This window comes from Pholis gunnellus (assembly GCF_910591455.1).
Source record: "Pholis gunnellus genome assembly, chromosome: 21".
Lineage (NCBI taxonomy): Eukaryota > Metazoa > Chordata > Actinopteri > Perciformes > Pholidae > Pholis > Pholis gunnellus.
Genome location: NC_136548.1, coordinates 9,739,904 through 9,759,808, shown reverse-complemented (window position 1 = coordinate 9,759,808; position 19,905 = coordinate 9,739,904). Strand labels below are relative to the sequence as shown.

The window sequence follows — 19,905 nt, the reverse complement described above, 5'->3', positions numbered from 1 at the left end:
TCACGTTTCAAGGATTTCGAGCATTTCTTGCCATTATGCAACAACGAAATGCAGTTGTAGCAATAAATATGATGATAGTCACACGTAAAACCTGCACTTGAAAAGTAACAACTAGGCTTACTGGAATGTAGTAAAAAGTACAATATCTCCCTCTGAAATGTGGAGCACAAACACAAACTATCTTAAAAATGTAATTGTTAAGTAAAGCAAAGAGTCTAATTTATACATCATTGTAAAAATCATGAAAATAAGAGGAAATGCGTCTTCACAATTTGTTTTTAAATCCTGACCCAAATCAAAAGCTATTTCAGAAAAAATAATAATATTTGACCCAAATAATAAGAAAGTAAGCACTTTAAAAAAAAACAACCTGTCATCATAGGAAGTGATTTCTACAACTGTCCACTGAACACAATAAAACTTAGTTTATATATTCACATAGTGACAACGGAGTTGAACGTTCAACAAATACCAATTGGTATCAAGCTTTTTCGGCACCCATCCACTTTAACAGTGATATATGTTTGGGTGCAAGCCTTGCTTTCTGTTAAGCGTTGCATATTGCATCACAAACAGACAGATGGCTTGTGTTTTATTAACCTATGACTTGTCAGATGACAGTGTACCATTCGAGTTTAGCTGTAAAGTCAATCTATGCAATCCTTCTTCTATTCAACTTCAATTTAATTCAATATATTTTGTATAGCGTTTTACAATCTGTACACATGCGACCTCGTCTGTCCCGGGACCCTCACACACATCAATTATTCCTTTTCATGTGAATACATTTTGAAGTTTGACATCAGTTAAGTTAATTATCTCCGCACACACAGACACTCGTCATCACAATCACACATATGGCTTGTTTGGCTGAGCCTCTCATGATCCGCTCAGTGTAATCTCTGATGTGCACTTGTAGCTGACACACACACACACACACACACACACACACACACACACACACACACACACACACACACACACACACACACACACACACACGCACATGCACAATAAAACCAAACATTTCCCTCTGTATCTTTCTATATGATCATTCTCCCTTGCAAGCAGCTGCTGATACTGTATAGTTTATTATCCACAGTTATTTACAATGACCTGTTATTCAACAGGACTGACTGTTGAGGGGTCAAACTTGTTTCCTGACTTGTAATACGCATTCATATTCTTAATTCACCGTCTGGCTCCAAATCCTTTCAAATGTATTGTATTCCCTCCCCTCCCCTCTCCTTCGTTTCATTCATACTTTCCTCACCCATATCTCTCTTGCCCTCCACTCCTCAGACATCTTTTCACAGCCGGGGCTTTGCATAACCCCACAGCTGGCCCACTGCAACGAGGGAGGGGGGAAAGATACCAAAATCGTTTTTGGCTTCCGATGCGGATTATGCTTCTTATGCAAACAGGTTTTGGATGAATTTACATAACAGGGAAGCAGGCACAGGGGTTAAGGTCAGAGGGGACACACACACTATCAAGACCCGGTGCAGAAGTGTTTCAAATCAGCCAGTGTAAGTGAAGACCGACCTCGAGGCATTAATCCCTGACATTGTCATCAGAGTATTTCATGGAAGAAATAATCATGCGGATCATAAATACATCCAAAATCAATTTGACTGTCATGTTTTTGAAAACAATGGGGGCTTTAACAACAGGCGGAGGATCCGAATTAGACTCTCTTCTTTTATAGTGTCACTGTCGAATTTCTTTTAACAGAAACAATGAAGCCGATGATTTGGAGGGTTCAAACTCAAGGGAGTAAAACCTACGATTAGTCAAAATGTAACATATAATCACAATACATAAATATTATTATAAGTTCATTCTTTTAAAATAATGTTTTCCCATTAGGAGTAATGCAGTTAGCCTCACAATAATTTATTTGTGTCCTGATCCACCGGAAATTATTATTGTTATTAGAACATTGTACGTCTGAAGAGGGAATAAAAGCAAAACATTTGACAAGATTACGAGTTGGACTTTTTATTAGATGATTGTGGAGCATTTTGCCTAAGTTGGATGGTTATTAGATGATGCAGAAGATGAGAGAAGATAAGGAGAGGCAAAGAAATGTCAGCAACGAATAAATATCCTGAAAACAAATCACTTTATCAAATACAATCAAACACAAAATAACCAGTCAATGAGACAAAATGCAACTGAAAAACACAAAACTGACTTTTATCCAGTTCAAGTCCAATAAAAGCCTGTAAAACAGAGTTAATGTTATGATTACTGACCTGTAAGTTACAGTCTTTTCTCCAAAATGTTGAGCTATCTTGTGTTAAAACAATGACCTGATTTGTCCATCAACAGAATTGTCAACTATTTTCAACAATCATTATGTTCAATCCTCTTTTATCAAGCAAAAAAGTCAAATATTCGCTGGCTCCAGCTGTTAAAATTAAAAATGTGCTGCTTTTTCTTGTTTTTATATCCTTGTAACTTAAATATCAATTATGGAAATAGTTATTTAATACCGTATTTAAAATACGTTTTTAAGTGCTAAATCAGCCAAATAGCCACAGTGAATAAGACAGCTGTAATGAATTCACAGTAAACAAAAGAAACAGAAACTCTATCCCCTAACCTGTGAACTGACAGTATCTTAATTCTTCTGTCAGCCGTGGGCTCAGCTGGCAGTATAATGTACATGTAAACACTCAGCTGGAAGCAGAGCTGCATCCCTTCAGGTCATACATGAGCCCCCGTCAAACCGCTGGCTCCTCCCCGCCGGCATACAACCCTGGATGCAGCCACACCTCCCTCATACAACCTCCCAGCATCCCTTCAGCCTGGGCAGACTGGACGGACACACTGAGAAGCAGGGCTGTCCTGGCTGAGGAGGAACTGGACCAATACTGAGAAGAACATTAAGAAACACAAGGAAGACACAGGCCTCTTTCTACTGCAGGTCAGCTGCCAAGTCTCGACTTCAGAGGTCGCGTATTATGCACTTGGCTGATGAAAAGAAATCACCAGATAAAGGTGAGCACAAATACCCACATGTTACTTAATTCTTATTGTCTCGTTGTCAAACTGGTTCTTTTATCAAAATTGACTATTTTTTGAGAAGTATTTTCCTAATGTCAGAAACTGAAGACACACACACAAACACACAGAGTTCAGACCTAGTGTTCAACCCCTCCGCTGGATCAAAGACTACTCAATCTGTCTTAATCCTAACTTTCCTGCTCTGGCAAACACCACTCTGTTTTGTCGTCTTGCAGAAATGAGTTTGGGTGCAGCGTGCATTTTCCTGCGAGGAGGGAAAAATATTGTGAGTACAACAATAACAACCTTTTTCCTATTTTTAATTTTGATGGGATTGTGCTGATGTTTGATGAAAGTTCAATTGATTTATATAACCCAAACGGTATGAAAAAAATGCTCAGAGATACAGACCCACACAGCGAGAATCTGTGCTGCTCTTTATTATTGCATGCCAGTGATGATACACCTGCCAATACGGGCATAATCTACACTTTAATCCACAGTTTAATGTCTGTTATAGTGACGTTTAATTCTAGGAATAATCTATATTGAGCTATAAAAATAAATAAAACATCCATTTAGTTGATTGTCTATTGGTACACTGGACCTAACCAATTGTTTTTCTCTTTGTTCAGGCTAAAGGACTGGCTGATGAGGAGATTGATGGTAAATTAAATTCTCATCATCTACATTGCTGCTTAGTCTAATGATTTCATCAGTAAATGCAGATTAAACTCTTGCACATTCTATTCATTTACTTGTCGATGGCCACACAACCTTAACTGACTATTTTCTGTACGCCTCTGCAGAGCTGCGTGAAGCATTCAATGAGTTCGATAAGGACAAGGATGGGCTGATCAGCTGCAAGGACCTGGGGAATCTGATGAGGACAATGGGCTACATGCCCACGGAGATGGAGCTGATCGAGCTGAGCCAAAATATCAACATGAACCGTGAGTCCCTGCAGGGCTAAATATACAAAGAAAAAGATTTAGCTGTGTAGGGCTGCACCCCTTTAGTCAATTAAATGACTAATCAGTCTTTTTGGTCTTAGTCTACTATGATTTTTGTTGTTTAGTCATTTTTTTTCAATGACATATTTGTACAAAACTTAGAAGCACATCTCTGGTAAACACAAGATTTAAAGTGGTGCTTTTGTGTGACTCTTAAGGACAGTCCTACTTTTTTCGACAGCAGAAATTGATGAGAAATTGTACCGCTATAAGCTCATTTGATGCAAGAATAACACAGAAATGAAGAAACAGAAGAGCCCACGGATGTCCTGAATCTTGTGATTTCCCCTGCAGTTGGTGGCAAAGTGGACTTTGAGGACTTTGTAGATCTGATGGCCCCAAAGCTTCTGGCAGAAACGGCTGGGATGATTGGCGTGAAGGAGCTCAAAGACGCCTTTAAAGAGGTGAGAATAAAACATTTCTCCTTAAACTTTCCAAAATGCAGCAGCTTCAAAGCCAGATTTGACCAAATATGCACCCAACTCACTCACTGTGATGCCATAAAGATGACCACTGACCTCACTCTCTTGTGCTTCTGGTCAGTTCGACACGGACGGAGACGGAGAGATCACCACAGAGGAGCTGCGGTCTGCCATGACCAAGCTGATGGGAGAGCACATGAACCGCAGGGAGATAGATGCCATAGTAAAAGAAGCAGACGACAACGGAGATGGCACAGTAGACTTTGAAGGTGTGAACCGTCTTTTGGCCGCAGTGACATGGAAATCAATAGTAGAATAAATTGCATCCACAACACTTTTATAAATGAATCGCTCACTAAACTAATCACACTCTTCCTCTCTGCTGCAGAGTTCGTCAGAATGATGTCCAACAAATGACAGTTGAGGAGGCTGTCAATCAAGAAAATACCGTTGCACCTCTACGGACATGCGTTAATATTGATGCTGTCTTTCTATAAAGCCGGATTACAGATGAATTTGTAGGCTATATGTTAGGAACAAACAAGTAATCATTTCTTAAATTTGAATAAAGTGCTGCGAAGAAAAGTCAAGCAATGTGAAGAGAGAATTTTACATCTATGCAAAGATTGATTGATATTTGCTAAGATCATTGAAACGACTGTGTAAACTATATCGATTTGTTTCATGGCATTTATTTTAAATACAGAAAGTCATTTTGGATTGTTTTGTTGAATTGGATAGCATTTTTAAAATGTATGTATTGCGAATCGAAAATAATTATTAACAATGTTATCAAAAATTAGATTTAAAGTTATCAAACATTTATTATGTATATAGCAAATGTACATGTACAGTATTCAGCCTGGGCTAGTTGCAATGTGTTGGTCTACATAATGAATCTATGGATTGATTCCAACAAGTTGAATCTTGGTAACATGATATCTAAATAAAACCTTAAAGTATGTAAACATTGAGTTTTGGTTTGAATGAATGCGACATGTTTCCTGTGACACCTGAAGGAAGCTAAGGACACGGTGTATTCATCAAGAATCTTTATTTGATCAGTCCAGTTTATGGTTTCAGTGCCGACATGCAAAGCAAATGTCTTTATCTATTCAAATGTGGAACACATATTCAGCATGACATCAGTAGTAAATCTACTTGCATAATAATATAAAACGCGCTGGTTGTATAATAAAAATCAGCAGAATGATCTTTGGATTTCATGTACCAAAGAAGGGATTTGGAAACCAAAAACATCAGTGCTGCTGCTGCTGCTGTTCTGTCTGTGGGTAGTTGAGGATTGAGAAACTTCCCCGAAATGGCTTGGGAAGGACATAAAGAGGGATAAAGAGATCTCATAATTCTGACATCATGGTGCATAACAGATTTGTATTTTGTGCCAGAAAAAAGATGTACTTGTCCCAAAATGTAGCCTGATGGAGAGTCATTTCTTGTCAATTTGGCAATGCCCAGTAAGTTTTTAACGTTTGGGGAAATTCAGACACTGAGGAAAAATGTGAGGAAACGTTTAAGAGTATTAGCTGTTTATTTAGTTTAAAGGAAAAGACAAAACAATGTATGTAACCAGACAGAAGCACAGCAAATCAGTGCTAGTTAGCATAGTTGTTTCTTCTTTTCTCCACTGATACACAGTTAGCATCTTATCTGGAATAGCAGCTAGTGCACATTTTCCGAAGACACCAAAGTTGTTTCAAATTTGCACCACAGATTTCACTTCCCAGCCTGATACAAAGACCTGTGAACAGAATATGTGGTTATTCTCCAGTACTGTGTCAATCTGACCCAAAGCTCAGACTAAACACCTGGGAATTTAGGGTTGTGGATGGGGACACAGTGCACCCTCGCAGTCTGGGACACATCAGCCAGACAGATGTTATTGCATGACATACGGGGCAGACTTCAAACAGACGAACAGATGGGGCACAAGGGCTTATAGTACCAATTACCGAAAGTGAAGCTGTTCTTGAACACACATCTGCCAGTGGCACTCCACAGATTGGATACTACTGGGCATAGCTGTGGCAATATGCTTAATCTATAAGTAACACATTTTCAGTGCTGAACATAAAGGCTCTTATGTGAAAGCAGGAAGTGAAAAAAAGAAAAGGAAGTCCCATTTAAACCGAGCGGTGTAATGTCAAGAGAGGCTGATAAGGTCAAGGGAAGAATCCGATGATGTAATGCTCGCTGCCGGGCCTTTGCCCTGATCCTTCCCTGATCAGGGCCCGACCTTTATTTGCATAAATCCACAATAATCTCTCCCTCGGCCGCTCTCTGACTCAGTTCAGAGGTAACCACTTTGCCCAGCAGCTTGTTGTCGTGCACTTAATGAGAACTGCGGTTTAACCATTTGCAATCATCTCCCAACATTGATAACCCGCCACTCTATCATTGTTTGTTTGTGTGTGCAGATTTGTGTATTCTAAAATACTTAATCTTTCTGAGAAGTGGTTAGGGTTACACGCAGGGTATCTGCTGCGTGACCACCTGCCCAGTGAGAGTTAATACAGTTTATCAGTATCCTCCGGTCTTTTCCTCCTAACATTGATCCGTGAATTTGTTCTATAACATATATGAACAGTATTACATCATACCAACAGCTGTATGAAGTTCTGGTTGAACAGGTTTTTCACTAATGGCTGAATCCAAATTTAGAAACGTGATTTTTAAGCGACTCTGTGAGTATAGTATCTTTTAATTACGATACTATTACTGAAATGTTTATCAGTACTTATATAGAATGACTTAGGGTAGCATGGAGGTGTAAAGGAATGTAAGCTATTGTGAAGTTAGTTGACTCCGGACAGTTCGGTTTACTTGTATACTTTGTGATGCAAATAAATCTGCGTGAACTGAAGAAAATCCAATCTCTCTTGTGTTCTTTGGGTGTTCGTTACTGAGTTCCTAATAGTGAGATCCTGTGGTGTCTCACCACGAGTCAGATAGGGAACAGTTACTGAGCCAGCCGTTAAGTATTGAGTTTTAACATAAGTCATAAAGTCAAAGAAGCTGAGCATCAACAACGGAAAAAACCCACAACAGAAGCATCAAAGATAGAACTGACTTTGACGGACACATGTGTTGTGCATTAATAATCTGCTTTAGCCCCATCTGATTAAAATCAGCCTCTCTGGTTCTTTTTGCAAAATGTCAATGTTTACTGCAAGTTGTAGTAATACACTGATGCATGCTTTCAAATGTAATACAAGTTGTGTTCCAATCAAATTCCATCAAAGTATAGAGAATGAAACTATGTCAATGTGTTTATGCAAAACATAATCAAAGTGCAGCTTTCTGCATTTGGAGGCTACTGACTAGAATCTGAATTCAGTGTCTTAACAGATCAAAAATAAGATCCTTCAGAGTCAGGGGTCAAAGGCTTTTAGCCTTCCTCTATGCTGGCATATTCTATACTCTCAGAAAAAAACAAAAGTTGGAATGCCATTTGCAGATAAACATAAATGTCCTCTACCACTGAGAAGGTTAATCCATCTGATTTAAAGATCTGCCAGTACGTATTCTTCTCACACTAGTGTGTAGGATAATATTTCAGCTTTAGCGTTTCTTAAATGCAGTTCAATGGAGTTTTCCAACCTGCTAAAAAAAAACAAGTCCCACTGTATATTTTTCATATGATAATGGAGAAAAATAAAATAAAAACAATTGGTATGATCGATAAACTCTTTATCGTCCACACATTGCATACGTTATATAGTCATATGCGTATGCATCAAAACAAACTCATACATACAAACTCATACTCAAACTCATACAAAGCAACATTTTGATCATAGACTACAGTCAGACTATGCAGATTAATTGTGACATTTGAGTAGAACTGAGCTATTGAAGTATTTTTTCCGTAGATGTTAATGCAATAAAATCACATACGTTGCCACTTTTTGAACAAAAAGTGCTCCAACCATAGAGCTCACACGATGCTCCCTGCCATTTCAACTGTCCAATCAGAACAATAGATGTAAGAAACGGAAGCCGGAAAGGGACATGCGAGTTCTCCAGTGAGTGCACTCTCTCAGCTCTGGAGAAATGTGTACGACAACAGAACGCAAGTAGTCTTCATACTTTATAGTGAAAGGCAAGCGAAAGTAAATAAGTTCACTGATACACACACTGAAACGTGCACGGTGTGTTTTTAAATATAGCGCTGTCATTCAGTCTTTACTAGCAGCTAATGTTAGCTGAGTAGCTAGCTCTGCTGTTAGCTGCATGCTTCCCAGCAGTCAGTGACAGTCACCACTCCTGGTTGTGTATCAGGTTACATACTGAGGGTTTAAATAGCGGCACAGCAACAATATTAGGCCTCAGGGCCAGAAACATTCATTGTCTATCGTTAGATTAGCTAGATACTAGGCTAATAAAGAAAGTTCAGGTTGTAAGCTAACTCTTAGTTATTAAATTAAGACTTAGTGGTCTTTCTTTCTGTCCACACAGGTCTCCACTGATGTTGACCGGATGTAGAAGCCTTTCTTGGACATTGTTTTCACTCACCTACAGAAGACTTTGTACTAGGAGGAGCTTGACCTCGCGGGCTGCTCTCTGCTCCTCTGCGTCAACCGTTCCATCCATCCCTCCATCTCTCCTCTCAGCATCTCACCGTGGCGGCTTCTTTACAAGCCAACAAACTTCGGTCCCCCAACACTCCCCTCTTCAGCTCTCTCCCACCCGCCGCTCCTCTCTTTCTGCTCACCGTTCAGGCCTGATGGAGCTCAAAGAAGTTCTGCAGGTGTTGGAGCAGCTCGCCCCTCTGTCTCTGGCTGAGTCGTGGGATAATGTCGGCCTTCTGGTCGAGCCCAGCAAATCGCGGCCCGTTAAAACCATCCTGCTGACCAACGACCTTACGGATGCGGTCATGGACGAAGCGGAGGCCATGAGCTGTGACCTCATTATCTCATATCACCCTCCGCTGTTTCAGCCAATCAAGCGTCTGGTTCAGAAAGACTGGAAGCAGAAGTTGGCCATCCGGGCTGTGGAGGCCAGGATAGCGATCTTCTCCCCTCACACTTCGTGGGATAGTGTTAAAGGAGGCGTGAACGACTGGCTGGTGGGGGGACTTGGTAAGATGTCGTTCTGAATGGAAGATGTGTCACACACGCCTACAGGACTTGCATATTTAATTAAGGTTAAAATGTTGTGGCACTATACATTATTCTCACCAAGTGTCCTCCATCATGTCTTTTTTTCCATCTCCGGTGTCTGTCTGTGACTCTCAGGTAGCGGGCAGGTGTCTGTGCTCAGTCAGGCCCTCGGTGGCGCCTCACAAAGTCACAAACTGGAGTTCACAGTCAAAAGCACAGAGGAACTAAACGGCGTTCTGGAGGAACTGAAGGCCTGTGACAGTGAATCAACACTACAGCATTCAGTCAGCAGGTCCTGTTCATCTTTTAACTACAAGTTCTCTATACTTTACCGAACTGCAGACAATTTCCAAAACTTAGAATAGGTTTTACATCACGTTTAAGCACCGTTTACTGTAATTCCTTCATTTCAGTGCTGCACGAAAGCAACTGAAACTTTCACAATACAACACCGCTATCTTGAAATCTGCTTCTTTTTTTTTCAAAGTTGTGAAAACTAGGTTTCTTCAATATTTGAGTGTGAGTTTAAATGAAGCAACAGCCACTGCTACAGTATTCCCAACATCCAGTCTTGGTTTGTTATTCTGGTTCTGACTTTAAAGCTAATTAGCTTGTGAATGCAAGAGTTGACTTTCACACCTTGGATATCAAAGCTTCTGGCAAAAGCCTGACACACAGACCCTGTTCCCAGCTTCATGACCACAAGCTGGTTCCATAACGTTGACGCCTCATAAAAGGAGAAAAATCATGCTCTCTGAATGATTGCCTGTTGTATGCAAGTGTGGACTTTAAAAGAAATACTGAAAAGAACATAAACTAATCATCTATGTTAATTGGAACATGGTCAGCAGTAACAAAAGGTATACAGAACTTGTAGATAATAGGTTTAAACATGCTAAAAACCCACTGATCACCACTAATGTCCTTTGCACTTTGGGGAATAATAGTTCATGTCCCCTCTCAACAGACCGGACAACAATGAGGTCCATGTGAGCGTAACCTGCAGTGACTCAGCGCTGACACCGAGTGTCCAGACTCTGTTACGACACAATGCCCCCAGCCTCTCCCTCAGCATCCTCAAGTTAGAAAAGGTGCCGCATGATGAACTGAAGAAAGAGATTCCATCATTTTAACATTATATTTACACCGTTTTTGTTTCCTGAAAACCAAATCTGTTGTTTCAGAAACACAAAGAAAAAAAGTATTTCTTTAAGATGGAAACAGAGCTCCATAATGATCCTTTTTAAAAAGCTAATCTTTACATTTCACAAAGCAGTTCATGGAAAGTGATATCCTGTTTTATGCATTGTAGGTACTTCTTCTTTGACTAACTGTCCACCTTACGCTCCCTGCAGCCCCCTCTCCCGGGCCATGGCCAAGGGCGACTTAGTGTTTTGGAGCAGCCAGTAACACTGGCAACAGCCATCCAGAAAGTGAAGTCCCACTTGGGTTTGAGTCACCTCCGCTTGGCTCTGGGATCTGGGCAGACGCTCGGTAAGTAAATAAACATGTAAACAATGTGGAGGATGTGAACACTTACCCATTAGGCGAGCGTTGGGTGCAGCAGATGTCCTGAATGCTCTGACATTTTAGATTAAGGGATGAAAGGTTGAAGCTTGTGGAACAACCAAGAGATCTAAATGTGTGCGTCAGTAAGTCTTTATTCTGTGTTTTTCAGAGTCCTCTGTGTGTACTGTGGCTGTATGTGCTGGATCCGGGGCCTCTGTACTGAACGGAGTCAAGGCAGACCTCTACATCACGGGTACACATTTAAAGTCTTCATACCGCTTTCATTCAAAAACAATTGATACATTTTGTTTTGCTGTCAATGTAGTTGCTTGACGTGGTAGTAATCGTACCCATTGCTCAGGCGAGATGTCCCACCATGAAGTGCTGGACGCCGTGGCGAAGGGAACCAACGTCCTCCTCAGTGAGCACAGCAACAGTGAGCGTGGGTTTCTGGCTGTGTTCAGGGAGAAGCTGGCTGTGCGTCTTCCGGACAGCGTAGCGGTGGCGGTGTCGAAGGCTGACAGGGACCCTCTGGAGGTGGTCTGAGCAGCCTTGGAGCCACAGCTGCACCAGTTAGTTAGATACATCTTCACTGTTTTGATAAAAATCCAAATTACAAAAGCGCCTTCCACTTTTTCTAATGGAGCAATTGAAATGGATGTGTATGATGTGATTGTACCGGGCTCCTTATGTAAAGCTAGTAGCCGTAAAAAGAGTATTTCAATATATTTGTGCCTCATGTAATTATGAAAAGTGCTTCCTTTACGTGTTACTCTTGTTATCATGTAATAAAAATGGGTTCTGGTTGATCCGAAATGGTTTGTAGGTTGGGTGAGACATCAGCCCACAAATGCACAATGAGAGCTGAATACAAAGCATGTCACCTGAATGCATGCGTCTTCTGCATGCAGTGGGATTTATTCACGGACAACACACAGTGTGTGTTTTTAATCCTAGTAATCTGTGACATCAAGTGTGCCCTTTGGCGATGTGGAAAGAGAATTTCAGCATCCACAAATATTTCCCTAAAAGGAAGAGTGTTTGCATCTGGCTCACAGAAACGGTAATCCCAATCAGATTAAAAGGCTTGTTGTTGCATCGTAAACATGCATCGTGCATCGACAACCCCCTGTCATGCAGGAAGTGCTCCAACAGCAGGAACGTCTGAGCCAACAACCAACATTTAAATACAAATGCCTCTTATGGTATGTTCTTTTTTTTTTTTTTCAGTAACCTGACCTTTAGGCCTCAGGGAGCAAACAAAGGTGGATATCAAACAACTTCGCATGTACATGTCAGAGAGCAGGCCTATGGTAATTCTTAATGCACTTTAAACCTGCCCCCACAAAAGCAAACAAACAAGTAACAGTCTCCATCATGGGCTGTTACCGAGTCTGGTGGCTGACACACCTGTCGGTTCGTAAAAACATTAAGAGTCATCACACACACCTCGCTGCCCCCATCAAGGTAATGACCGCTCGCTCTCGGTGTGATTCACACCTCCACTTCCCCTCAGACCTCACTAGCTTTTATCTCCTCCCAACACACATATACATACATGCAGACACAAATGGAGAAGGACAACACCAACTAGAACAACATTTATTCTTCACTCCTGTGAAGTGACTCCAGCTGTCACTCTTCACTTTGACAGAAATGCCTCTGAGCAGGTTGATCCGAGAGCATTTAAAGAAGCGTTCTCTTCTTCCCTGTCTGAGGTATTGATCCTGCTCACACTAAATCTCCCACACAGCCTAACAGTTTATTCTGTTTGACCATTTTAGTTGCAAACGCTCTACTTATGATGTAACGGTAATCCTCCGCTTAAGAGCATCTATCATCTGTTGTCTTGTCCTCCAAAAAGCCTCAGCTTACCGTTTTTGCATATTAAAGTCTTTTATGAAGACTTGTTGTGATCCTTGTTCCTTCGACATGTTGTTACACCACCATTATTGAGCTGAAGACATCTTGACCTCTACTGCAACAGGTTTTCAGTCATGAAACCGTGTATTCTCTTTAGCCATAAAATCTCCCTCTCAACAGGCTACAACATCAAAACGCTGCTGAAATGTTAATGCATCGGTAATAATAATTCCCCGATATGATGAATATTAATACAACACCTACAGGAGAGACTCTGCTGCACAATGAGTACTTTCACTTGAGGTACATTTTGTTTAAATGTCTCATTAAATAGCATTTTTGATTGCTACTTGCAAAGAGTATTCTCACATTGTGGTATTGCTACATTTACTAAAGTGAATATCCACCTCAACACATTGTAACTAACTGACTGTGTGGTCTGACCAACACAGGTTTGTCTGTGTGGTCCACGTTGTGTGTTTTAACTAGAAATCCTGTCTGCTCACCAAGCGTCCCTCAAGTGAGGGCAGAATTTGCTTTAAATGGATTCTTTAAACAGTTCTAGAGCTAAATATAGTTGACTTTAATACCCAGCTCACACCGGAATTGAAACTTCTAGACACTCACGTTTGTGTTGTGGCCAAATTGCAGCCATCGGCCAAACTGTCTTCCTCTTCCACCTTCATTCAAGGTCCCTCCCTGCTGAGAGGAAGAAACATGTCGTCAAGTCATCAAACAGCCACGGGGGTCCTGCCAGTAAACTACAAGATGTATATGTGTGTGTAAGAGGCCTTTTCAGTTTGAGTAGAGTTACCCAGGATTAATACAGAAAATCTTGAAAGTCAGGTAACAAATTGCAGTTGTCTGTTTTACATCTGACACACGTACTGTAGTGACTAAATGCTTTATAAATAACTAAAATGGAAGATAAGTTTGTATGATGAAATTATTAGAGGCAGCTTTTCCTGACGTGCAGTGGTTTCTACATCACAATGTAGAAATAATCAAGTCAAAGTTCTGTGAACGAACAAAAGTATTAGCAACAAAACATACGAAAAGTATCAAAAGTAAACGTACTATAAATATATATCGATGTATTTAATTGTTGATGCATTAACGTGCAAGCAACATTTTGCTCTTGCTGGTCGAGGTGGAGCAAATTGAAACTACTTTATATAGTTTAGGTAGTTTAATGTTTAGCAATAGATCAAGTCTTCTCAGTTGAATTTATGTTTGTTGCATTTAAAATGCTTATCTGCAAAGTATCTAGTAAAAAGCACAATATTTGCCTCTAGTGAAAAAGAATACTGAATAACTGAAAGCCGTACTTGAGTAGACGACTACATACCTCCACTGCCATGAAATCACACAAATCACACTCATTTTCCAACCTGACACCAGAGTAAACCCTAAATGTTGCAAATCACCTCTCTATATGACCGGTGTTGTTTGTGTTTGTCGAGCAGGGACAGGAGGGAAGATGAGGGCGTAGTGTGGAGAGAAGGGGAGACAAATAAAGAGCTGTGTAAAAAAAAAAGTGGGCCATTTGCCCTCATGTGTGAAGCTCCACACACCTATTTAACAGAGCAAGTCACTGCTGTGGGCATTAGTACCAAAGGACAGCGGAAGAAGAAGGAACGGACACAGAGGTGACAGAGAACAGAACATTTTAAGAAGAGGTCTTCTATACAACAGAGGATTGATATCACAAATCTGTATGAGGAAACTAACAAGAGTTAAAGTGTGAACTGTTACTGTGCAGCAGGTGAAGAGGACAAACACAGACTAGGAAGATGCTGAGTGTGGAGATGTACCCCAGTTTGACTCTGGGACCTCAAAGGATGGGAGACTGCTTTTACAGAGGTGAGAGGGAGCGTGTGTGTGTGTGTGTGTGTACGTGTGTGTGTGTGTGTGTGTACATGCATGCAAAATACATTACTGAAGAAACGTGATTTCATGCATTTTAACTGTTTGCTTTAAAAGTCTTGCGTGGTTTTCTGAAATACTTTAGAAATACTTTGATTGGTCCTTTTCTTTGCACAACTCATAAGATACAGGTACACAACCATCATTTACACTGTGTTCTCCTCATTTCAACCATTCATGTAAAGGTTTTTATTCTTCCCATAGACCGGCAGGCATCGGGCCACATGCCGTTGTTCCCTCCCGCCTGTGACGTGGCGGCCAAAGCCTTGCCCCCGAGGCTGATGGCTCCCCCGTCCGTCCCCAACGACCTGTCCACCAAAACCCCCCAAAATGATGTGAAGATGGAGCTGGAGAATGCGTCTTTATGGAAACAGTTCAGCTCTGTGGGCACAGAGATGATCATCACTAAGAAGGGCAGGTGAGAGAACCCCCCCACTGTCTCTTTATGTTAACTTAATCCTCCTGTAACAACCACTCCGTTCATGTCCACAACTTCTCCAATCCTACTGTAACTCACAACTGCCTGTTTCTCACATCTTTTCTGCTCCTACTCTCAGACGGATGTTCCCTGGGCTGAGGTTAAAGCTCTCGGGCCTGAACCCATCTCTCCGTTACATCCTCCTCCTGGACATCATCCCATTGGACAACTCCCGCTATCGCTTCCAAGGTGGCGACTGGCAGGCTGTTGGCGGGGCCGAGGCGAAGCTACCGGACCGGGTTTTCATCCACCCAGACTCGCCTGCCACAGGTGCTCACTGGCAGAGCCGAAACATCTCGTTTCACTACGCCAAGCTCACCAACAACACACTGGACTCTCATGGACATGTAAGTCCTGCAGACTGGGCTGACCCGGCACAAATACAGTGCCAAACCTCCACTGGTAGATTAGATCTTTATGGTGCATTTTGAGTTCATTTTTTCTTTCAATTCCAGATAATCCTGCACTCTCTGCATCGCTACCAGCCCAGAGTTCATCTAATTGAAGCCAGAGACGTGCTGAGATGGGGCGGAGGGCAACACTCCTTCGTTTTCCCCGAGACCCAGTTTCTCACCGTCACCGCCTACCAGAACAACAAGGTACCACAATACATTTATATATGAAGAAAGGGGCAAAAGATTTCGCACTAAATGACCTGCCATGAGTGCAGTTCAAGATTAAGAAGACATTCTGTGTACCACAATCACGGGTAGCAGTGTCACGGTGCCCTGACCATATTTCTCTGAGCAATAATAGATAGTATGTAAGAGATTCAATGCAAAATAATAATAAAAAAAACTGAGAGCCAAGAACAGAAGCAGAGGGAAAGTAAACCAACTGCAAAATTGTTTCTTTTTGTTGTTTTTAGATCACAGAGCTGAAGATCAACTCCAACCCTTTCGCTAAAGGCTTCCGAGATGACGGCATGAACAGCAAAAAGTAATTCACAACATATGCTGCACGTAGAAACACGTCGCACTGTTGCAGACTTATTGTGGAGGATCTGAATCTGAACGGAACCTTTTTTTTTTGCAGACAAAGAGATGCGAGACAGAAGCGCAAAATATCTGTCTTGACAGACACCTTGGATATTGGTAAGTGGGATGCCACTTTAAATCCTTACATTTGAATTGCCTCGAATTGCCTTGTCCTAAAAACATCGCTTCTGTCGTTCTCTCTCAGTGAACTGTGATCCATGCGACTCCACTGAGCTGCAGCCCATCACCACCAGCACAGACCTGCAGGCCCTCGCTCTGGCCTCTCTGCCCCAACTGCCTGACCCCTCCTGTGGGTTCAGACCAGATGGAGCCTCCTATCAGGACACTCTGGTCCCGGAGCATCCACTAGATCTCGGCGAGGCATTCATGTCATCGCAGATATCTGATATCGGCATCTCCATGGCCAATGGGATGCAGGACACACCGGGAAGTGAGGTGGTGAATCGTATGATCGAAAGGTAGGCGAGCAGAAAGAGAGGAATTTATTCTTGCGTGCATGTTTCTAAATCTTTTCAACACTAAGATATGTTTTTTTTCTTTTTCTCCACCACAGATCAGACACTATTGGTGAACCAGCTTATACATCCACCTTCTCCGCTAACAACACCTCCTCTTTCCCCTTGGCTCCTCTTCCTCAGTCATCCTCCTCCTTCCCCTCCCTCCCCGTCCCTGACTCTTCAGATACATCCAATCATCAGCCTATCGACTATCCCTCCATCCTCTCCTCCTCCCCCACGCTCTCCTCCTCCTCCTCCTCCACTCCCTCGCTGCAGCAGACCTCCTTCACCTTCCCCACTCCACCTCCCTCTAACTCCTCCTCGCCACAGTCACTCCTGTCCTCCTCCTCCTCCCCCTCTGCCAACACCTACCACAGCATCCCAGAGACAATCAGCCCACATACATCTACAGGCGCCTCTTTTCCTGCCCCACCTTCCACATGTCAGTCTGGACTGCAGGACCAAATATCAGCTCATTCTCTGCTCACTCAACCGAGTCATCCTCTGCAGGGTGAACCTATGAGTAGCGGAAATAATTCATCCATTGATCAAAGCTCAGCAGCATTTATCTATCCAAATACCCTTCCAGCAAATCCTGATCATGCTCCGGTTACCGCTCAGCATCTCCTCAACTACATCCACCCGCAGGCTCCCAGCCTGGCGTGCTCTCTATCCACTCATGGTGCCCCCACGTCTTTTGCCTTCCCCTCTGTCCCTCCGCACATGCAGAATCTGTCCTTTTCCAATGTGTCTCCCAGCTCTGCCCACCATGCCCTTCACCTCCCAAATCTGAGCCACCAAGCCCAGGCTGCTTCCTTCCCTCCCTCCTCCTTCACTCATCCATCCTCCTCCCTTCCTCACCCTCACCCTTCCTTCCAACCCTCCTCTTGCTTGGCTGTCTCCTCTTCCTTCCAGCAGTCTATGTCCTCAGCTCCCTCAATGCCCCCAACAGCTCATCCTCAAAACCTGCGCAATCCCTGCACCTCCTCATACCCTCCAGTGGAGATGGGTGCCATCCCACAGTTCAATCCTGCCGCCCCCTATCTCCCAGAGATGGTGCTGCACCACCCGTCTCTTCTCCCTCAGCTGGATCCATCCCTTCCCTCCAGTCTTCCCTCCTCCACCCCTCCCTCAGCCCTCTACTCTGCCTTTCCGTCCTACCCTCTCCGGCTTTGTCAGGACCCTCACTCATCCCTCTCCATCCCATTCAGGCATCTATACAGACAACACCAACATGGGCATGCCCACCCCCAGGGGCCCTACCTGGATATGAGCTCAAGAGCTGTGTTTTAAAATATACAAGAATGTAAAGTTGTAAAGAAATGTTGGCTTGATAGCGCTTTTAGGGGTTTTAGCAATTTCTAGCATCAGTTTAAGAAGCCCAATGTACTGTGGTGTGTGTGAGTGAGTCTTCCCAAGGGTTCAACACATAAACAGATGAATGAGATTGATCCAAATTTGTAAATAGCTGTTGAAGATTTTCTTTTCAAGTATCCATTCCAGTGTGAAAAATAAAGAAAGAATCCATACTCCAGGCTTTTTGTGCACATTTTTCGCTGAAACACTAAACTAATAGTGACTGTAGCACAATTAGGTTTGTTGTTTTTAATGACATTCAGATCTTTGGATTAGCCGTCAAACAAATCACAGCATCTGTTCTGGGAAACAGAGAGAGTTAGTTTAGAGCAGAGGTCTTCAAAAGGGAGTTCGCGACCCCTAGGGGGTCTGCGGAGGTACTGCAGGGGGTCCGCAAAATGTTTGGTTGATTAGACCAGTGGTCCCCAAACTACGGCCCGCCTCCACATTTGGTCCGGCCCCCTGAACAATACCAGAGACACATTATGATTTGTTTTCAGTCTGCACAATTAATCGAATTTTAATCGCGATCACGATTTTGGCTGCCACGAGTAAATGAGCATGATCGTCTGCGATATTAACGTTTAAAATACGTGCTCTGCTACATATCAAATCAAACGCTTCCTGAATCAGCCAACCACCAGGGGGCGAACGAGATGAGAGCTGTCATGCGCGCACCCTGTAGAAGTAGAAGAGTAGAAGAAGTGGAAGAGCAGAGAGACTGGAGCTTAAAGGACGAGTACTTGTGCTTAATTTATTTACACGCCGGCATGTCATGTCTGTCACTACATGGTCGCGCGTTTTCAATTCCCCTGCTCTCTGTATCGCGCACGGCGGTGTTCCGCCCCGATCCGCGCGCACGATGCAACAGTCGCTCACCTGCGAGTAGCACGCTACGCGAGTAGCACCCCCCCCCAAAATGGCAGTGGCACGGCCACCCTACTCACTGTACCTTGCACATGTTTGAAATAAAAACATTATTATGTGGGTTTTAAAGATGCTGGAGCCAGGCTAGCCCCCGTTTCTGGTCTTTGTTAACCTAAGGTACTGCTGCTAGCCCGAGATTAAAATGGAATAGACATACATGAAAGTGGTATTGATCTTCTTAGCAAGAAAGTTAACCACAGTATTTCCCAAAATGTCAAACTGTTCTTTGAAACTGTTGGGTAACATCTAGACAAATTGTCAAAATCACTCTTCCCACGCTCTGACCTCTCGTCCTCTCTTCTGTTTGATGAAAGGAAATACTTTGACTCATTTCAAAGCTCGTTATCTCTTTTACCTGCACACACAGTGTGTGTTTCTTTATCAGATAAAAGTAATCACCAGATTGCAATGATTGCATGGATTCAGCTCACTGTCCCGTTTCCTCAAGTTGTTGACAAAATAAAAAGCAACCACGTGCTGAGTAAAGATTTTGTCGTAATGAGAAGATCCACTTCCCCACGTCACACACACACACACACACAGACCCACACACACACACACACACACACACACGCGAACACAAGCAATGAAGGTGATCAGATTAGTAAATCGGTAATCTTGGCGTTATACAACATCCGTGCCGCATCAAAGTTCTTTAGTCAAAAAATACCGAGGTCTGACCCGAAGTGACTTCAATAGTGGTTTGGCCTACTGCCATGTGCAGCAATCATTTCGCCTCCAGACTGCTTTGCTTGGTCTTTTTTGGCAAAACATGTTTGACCGC

General features: G+C 42.7%; 3 protein-coding genes across 3 annotated transcripts; all 3 read left to right on the top strand.

Annotated features, from left to right (window-relative positions):
• Positions 1-3,250: 3,250 nt before the first annotated feature.
• cabp5a (calcium binding protein 5a) lies at positions 3,251-4,864 on the top strand (the record flags this gene model as incomplete). Its single annotated transcript, XM_079182209.1, has 6 exons — positions 3,251-3,298; positions 3,648-3,678; positions 3,822-3,965; positions 4,320-4,429; positions 4,569-4,716; positions 4,836-4,864. The coding sequence occupies 6 exons, from the start codon at positions 3,251-3,253 to the stop codon at positions 4,862-4,864; spliced, it is 510 nt and encodes a 169-aa protein (XP_079038335.1).
• A 3,606-nt stretch (positions 4,865-8,470) lies between these two features.
• On the top strand, positions 8,471-11,877 carry nif3l1 (NIF3 NGG1 interacting factor 3-like 1). The gene is made up of 7 exons (XM_079182440.1): positions 8,471-8,537; positions 8,924-9,546; positions 9,703-9,859; positions 10,535-10,658; positions 10,923-11,061; positions 11,246-11,329; positions 11,438-11,877. Exons 2-7 carry the CDS (start codon positions 8,934-8,936, stop codon positions 11,620-11,622), a joined length of 1,302 nt encoding a protein of 433 aa, XP_079038566.1. The 5' UTR covers positions 8,471-8,537; positions 8,924-8,933; the 3' UTR covers positions 11,623-11,877.
• A 2,852-nt stretch (positions 11,878-14,729) lies between these two features.
• On the top strand, positions 14,730-18,131 carry tbx6 (T-box transcription factor 6; the record flags this gene model as incomplete). Its single annotated transcript, XM_079183034.1, has 8 exons — positions 14,730-14,802; positions 15,070-15,283; positions 15,423-15,690; positions 15,799-15,942; positions 16,212-16,282; positions 16,379-16,437; positions 16,526-16,799; positions 16,895-18,131. The coding sequence occupies exons 1-8, from the start codon at positions 14,733-14,735 to the stop codon at positions 18,129-18,131; spliced, it is 2,337 nt and encodes a 778-aa protein (XP_079039160.1). The 5' UTR covers positions 14,730-14,732.
• Positions 18,132-19,905: the final 1,774 nt, after the last annotated feature.